Here is a 6,210-nt window from a genome sequence, read left to right on the forward strand (position 1 = left end):
GCCTTAAGGAGGGAGCAGTGTGACATGTTGCGCAAAGGAGAACCCCCCCACCAGCAGTGACGCGGCGGGTGAGTCAGCGCTCCCCTCCCCCTCCTCCGCACGGTAACGTAACGGTGATGCAACAGGATTGTTACTGTAGTAACAGCGGTTACTACCGCTAGCGTTACTAGCAACACGGCGCCAGGCAACAAGGGTGCCTATTATGTGGCCGTTTTCCGTATGGTCCGATCAAGGCTACATGGGGAGCAGCGAAGGCTATTCACAGTCAGTTGTACTGAGTCAGTCAGTGAGTCCTGGAGCTACCACCGAGTTAGCCAGCAACTAGTCAGTGGTATTCTGGCATTTCGAGTGTATTAATTGTGATACTGCAGATAGCAGTAACCGTAAATCTATAATTTGGGTGATTGTAAGTGCGAATGTGAAATAAAATTCGCTACATCAAATACATCGAGAAGTTATTTGTCACGATATACGCAAGATACGCGACAATATTTATGACAGTTCTACATATGGATATAATAAATATTACATATTAAAAGTTTGACTAAAAGGGATGAATAAAATTGAACTGAACTGCATTTCTAAGTAAACCTCTTCCCTTTCAGGACTTCCCCCAACATCCATTACCACAGATCATAGGCTTTTATACTGGTCTAATGAAACTGAAGGCAAGCTGTATTCAGTGACGAAGGCTAAGGAAGATTCTATGTTGGCAAGCATGTCCAGAGGTGTCATGTCAGTTAATATAACAGGAGTTCGAAGAATAACAGCGCTTGGACCACACTTACAACCTTATCCAGGTAGTAAACATGGGCCTTGTCAGTGATAACATTGAAATTTATAAAATTTGAGAGCATTAACACTGAAAACTACCAAATTAGTCATATGAATTAAATTTAGACAGTTTAAACTTCTTGATATCTTACAAAAACTGGTGAGATAATCCTTCAAATTCAGAACTGCAGAAATTTAGGATATACAAGGACCATGAAATTACTTTCTGCAAATTTAAATATGAATCATATAGTAAGATGATTATGAAAGATCGATTGAAAGGAATATGGAAAAATAAGATCAAGGGCTAATTCAGGTACTGTCATGTCATATGCCTAAAATGACTCTGAAGAACCAAGAAAACATCAGTCAGGATAATCAGCCCTTGACTGAGATTCAAAATGGATCCTCTCAAATATGAGGCAGGTTCATTTTCACTGTGTTAAAGAACTTGGTCTAGTCATATATTTTCATCATAAATTACATAAATGTTCATTTGCAAGTGTGCATATCAGGAATATAACTTCTTTTGTTTTGTATCTGTAATTTTTCAGTGCCTAAGTGTCTTGCACCACGCCAGGCCGAGCTAGTTGTTGAAAAGATCAATCACACAGATCACTCCATAACACTGCAACTCCCAAATCCTGAGCGATATCCTGAATGTGAGAATATCTCACTGGCCTCAGTGGAATACACAGTATATTATGGCCAAATCAGAGAGAACCAGGATGCAGACTGCAGTATGGATATGAATTTCTGTATTAAGCTGGTATGTCACCACTTTTGTAACTGCATGGATATGTGTCTCATATCTCAGCTGTATTTCTTACTTCTAAGTCTAAGCTACCTGAAAACAAGCACAGTATTTTATAACAGGAATGGGAAAATGAACTTCTTTGACACAGGTATACAAGAACTTATTCCCCAATATGCCTTGAGCCTCAATTCCAGCAGTGACTATGTTAAGAAATAGCTTAACCATGTACATATTTCTGTATATAATAAAATGGTTTTTCTTATTCCTTGTTTCATTAGCAGCTCACTGGAGCTTGTAAATAGTCCTCATAAAACATCATATAATATCCTAGTAGTCACAAGAAACTAAGGCGACAGAAAGAAAATCAGTGATACAAAAGGATTTTATATAACAGACATTATAAAAGAAATGAAGTTCTTAAAGATTTAAAGGGTATTTTTCTTTATTTCAGACTACATACGATCAGGTATTGGAATTACGAAATTTGAAGCCATTTTCTACATACATCTTTTATGTGGCACTTAAAAATTATTATAGTGGTCTAGAGGGGATTATCCCTGTAATTGGACCTCCAACTAGATTCCAAACTGCTGCAGGAGGTAAGACTTTTCTAGTACAGTAAATTTAATGTGCATAACATAAAACTACCATCTTTCCATCTACTCCTAGTTCTTCCATAAGGTATCTTATAACATTTTCCAACTAGTATCTTTTATGCATTTTTTTGTATCTCCCATGCATGGTTCAGGTCATCCACTTATAGCAGGGGTGGCTGTAGAATTTTGGCGTGAAGAATCTGTTAACTGAGATTTTTTTTTGGCAGCCCCATCATCACCACAGAATGTTATACCATGGGTGGCTGTAGAATTTTTGTGTGAAGAATCTGTTAACTGAGATGTTTTTTTTGGCAGCCCCATCATCACCACAGAATGTAACAGTTCTGGTTTTAAATCCTACAACTGTTGAGGTGCAGTGGCTGCCCCCACAGGAATTCAATGATGAGGGAGTGTGGTATGAGCTACACTGGTGCACTGAAGGCATGGTCGCTGGAGTTCGTCAGAGGACTGATAAAGATCTTATGAATACAGATTCACTCAAAAATATTCACAGAGCTGACCTGCAGAACTTGTTGCCTGGAAAAACTTACCAAATATGGGTAAGTTCTGATGAATTAATGTGTTGCTTGTTTTATTCATCAAATATTTACTTGAGCTGTACTACACTAATACAGCCATCAGTGACTAAACCATTACATAGCAGTTTATGATAAAGAGACAAATCTCTCCTCTTCCATACCTCCACTTCTTTCTCTATCTCCAGCTTCCTACTAATCTTCCTCTTTTTTCTTGCCTCATATTTTTCTTCTCTCTTCTATCTTTCTCCTTCTTACTTTTATCTTAACTCCCTCCTTTTCCCCATGTGATTCCTCCTCTTCTTCCTTTCCTTATTCACTTCCTTCTGTTCATACTGTGGTAATGCTATAGACTTGTATTCAGGGGCAAAAGATAGAGGACTGGCACTACAGCCTGCTATGAACATTGGCCTGCCTGTGGAGGTATTGCTTCCACCTTTCTTAATCTTTGCCATTAGATGGCAGTGAATGGTTAGCACCACACCCTGGAAGCTTTACCCTCAGGGAAGGAGGTCTCAGTGCCCACTGGATGGATGCTTGTATTCAGGAGGTATATGATTGACATTCTAACCAGGTTACTGCCTATCCTGAAGATTTTTGCGATTTTCTTAAAGCTGTTCAGGTGAATTCCATGGCAGTGCCTTGAAATAGGCTGTAACTACCTCCTGCTCATGGTTCCGTATCATCTTCTCATTCAACACTATAATACAGGTGCAACTGGAACAGTAAAATTAAATAATCTGATAATCAACAAACTGCCCATAAGAATCTAAACAGTTGATGATATATGGGCTGGACAAAATAATGGGAAAACTACAGATACTGTGTAAATATCTTTATTAACATGGTGTTGGACCACTTTTTGCCTTCAATAGAGCCACAATCCTTCTTGGAATGGACTCATACAAATTTTGAAACAGTCTCTAGTGGAATTTTACAGCACTCCTATTGAAGAACATATTCAAGTTGCTTTAGAGATATTGGAGGTGGTAATATGTTCCTTACTCTAGTCTCCAAAACTGGCCAGTGTGTTCAATGATGTTCAAACGTGGCGCTTGTGCTACCCAGGGAAGATGTTCAAGTTCACCTTCATGCTGTTCAAACCATGACCGAACAGTTCACAGTTGTAATAAACGGGGACATTGTTGTCTTGGAAAACCACAACACTATTCGGAAATAACAACTGGATCATGGGATGCAGTTGATTCCCCAAACTGTTCACAAACTCCCTTGCAGTAATTCAGCCACGAAGGGCAATAATGGGAGGAACAGAATACTGAACCACGATATTGCTGCCCAAAAAATCACAGAATCTCTCCCATGTTTCACTGTTGGAACCAGGCATTCCGGACTGTAGGCTTCCTTGGGTGTTCTCCAAAAGTAAACTCTTCCTGATGTGGGAAATAGCGAGAAGAATGACTCATCTGACCATATCATTCATGCATTTCCATTTGTCTGATGTCTAGGTTTTATGGTTGTGACACCATCGTATATGCATATGAAAATTACTTCCAGGAATCAGAGGTTTAGCAATTGCAGCCCTACTGTGGATGCTGGATTTGTGAAGCTCACATTGGACAGTTTTTGTGGAAATAGGGTCTTCAAGATGAATATTCAGTTCTGCTGTCACCTGTGTTGCATTAGTTAATGTTGATTTTTGCCCACTGCTCCTCTTTGCTGATGTTGTCTTCCCATGATTCGTGTATGCCAACATAGCCTTAGAAACTGTTGCTCTCAATACATCTAATAATGCAGCAATTTTTGTCACAGATGCTCCAGTTAAAGTTGCACCAACGATCTGTCCTCCTTAAAAATCACACAAGTCTCTCATTTTCCAATTCATTCACATGGGCTACCACTCATCACAACCACTAATGCACTGACATGAGCACTATAGAGTGCAAAACTAATGGAAGAACATTCAGTGTTGCCAACTGAAGTTTCTTCACTTTAGCCAACACATATTCTATTCCTCAGTTTCTCTCTTAGTGTTTCCATTATTTTCTCCACCCCTTGTATATGATTATTTGAAGCATGCAATGGTACAGGTAATTTGTTTTTGTACAGGTGCGAGCTAACTCTCAGAATAGCAAGACATTCAGTGACAGCGATGGTGTTGTTATCACAACATACCCAGAACCTGACAATATTACTCTTTTACATGCAACACCATATGCACTCAACATCTCGTGGACTCCCTCCAAAAATGTTCCCATTTTAAGGTGAGTGCAGATTGAGCCCTAAGCCATGTAAGACTGTTGCATCAGCTGACCAGGTCATTCCGACATGCACAGTGAATGCATAAATGGTCATGTGTCAGCACCAATATATCAGCACAAAAATACAGACAACAGTTAATTCTGAACCTGATTTGAACACACTGAAGGAACTTCCTTTAGAATGTTAAAACACATTAAGAAATATATACATAGGATAACAATTTTAGCATGTTTGCTCCCTTTTGTTCAGTTACCTCAAAACATTTAAGACTATGGTAAACGTGTACTTATAGTATAATATTAGGGAAAAGTGCATCAGACATACGAGGGGGGACCCAAAAATAACCAGAACCGACCTGTTGCGCACACATTCTTTGTAATTACGAGTTGTGCTGCTAGGTGGTGTTAGCTGGGGGTCTCCCACGACTGTTAGTGAGCTCGCGTCAGTCTGAGTTAAGTGGTTTGTCTGTGGTGCTCTGTTGTGTGCGTTCCTGTTTCAACCCTTTGGCGATTAGTGAGATGGCCGACCAGAAGGAACAAAGAGTGTGCATGAAATTGATGAAGATCGTCGAAANGCTTGCTCGGAGATGACCAAAGAGAAAACCGCGTGAATGTTTGCCGCGACTTGAAGAGTGAAGTGCAGTTTTCCCTAACAGAAAGCAAAATTTCATGCACACTCTTTGTTCCTTCTGGTCGGCCATCTCACTAATCGCCAAAGGGTTGAAACAGGAACGCACACAACAGAGCACCACAGACAAACCACTTAACTCAGACTGACGCCAGCTCACTAACAGTCGCGGGAGACCCCCAGCTAACACCATCTAGCAGCACAACTCATAACTACAAAGCATGCGCGCACAACAGGTCGGTTCCGGTTATTTTTGGGTCCCCCTTCGTATAATGTGTTCTCATTTTTCTGTGTAACTTCCTTTTAGAAATTTTTTACTCTGACAAATATTAATCAAGTTAGATGTAGACGTGCATATAGGTCTTGATGTAAGGTGTTCATTACTGTTGTCTGATTTTAACCCAAATTGGAATGTCTCAATATTTTAGTTATCTTTCAGGAAAATATATTCAGCAGCTCTCAATTTGTTACATGCAAACAGATGGACAGACACACTAGCTATCTCCATGATGTAGGCCTTTTTGAACCTTGTTACTGCTATTAGACTGTAGTCTGAGCTAGCTGAATCCAGTCAACACCCTCACATCCAGTATTTATATGATCAGTTTTAATAGTATCATTGATTCCCTGAATGGTCTCTTTCAGATTCTTCAATTAGAATATTGAATGCATTTTTAATTTTCCCAGATATGCTACATGC

At 39.6% G+C, this 6,210-nt stretch overlaps 1 protein-coding gene across 3 annotated transcripts in view; it reads left to right on the top strand.

Moving 5' to 3' along the window:
* LOC111864934 (proto-oncogene tyrosine-protein kinase ROS) overlaps positions 1-6,210 on the top strand; it is a 133,100-nt gene that overhangs the window by 104,374 nt on the left and 22,516 nt on the right. For all 3 annotated transcript variants that reach the window (XM_023852564.2, XM_023852565.2, XM_023852566.2), the window contains exons 24-28: positions 606-800; positions 1,329-1,543; positions 1,983-2,130; positions 2,443-2,687; positions 4,731-4,885. In XM_023852564.2, coding sequence (XP_023708332.1) covers positions 606-800; positions 1,329-1,543; positions 1,983-2,130; positions 2,443-2,687; positions 4,731-4,885 — 958 coding nt within the window. The remainder of the gene's footprint in view (positions 1-605; positions 801-1,328; positions 1,544-1,982; positions 2,131-2,442; positions 2,688-4,730; positions 4,886-6,210) is intronic.

The sequence above is a fragment of the Cryptotermes secundus genome, unplaced genomic scaffold (genome assembly GCF_002891405.2).
Source record: "Cryptotermes secundus unplaced genomic scaffold, Csec_1.0 scaffold62, whole genome shotgun sequence".
NCBI lineage: Eukaryota > Metazoa > Arthropoda > Insecta > Blattodea > Kalotermitidae > Cryptotermes > Cryptotermes secundus.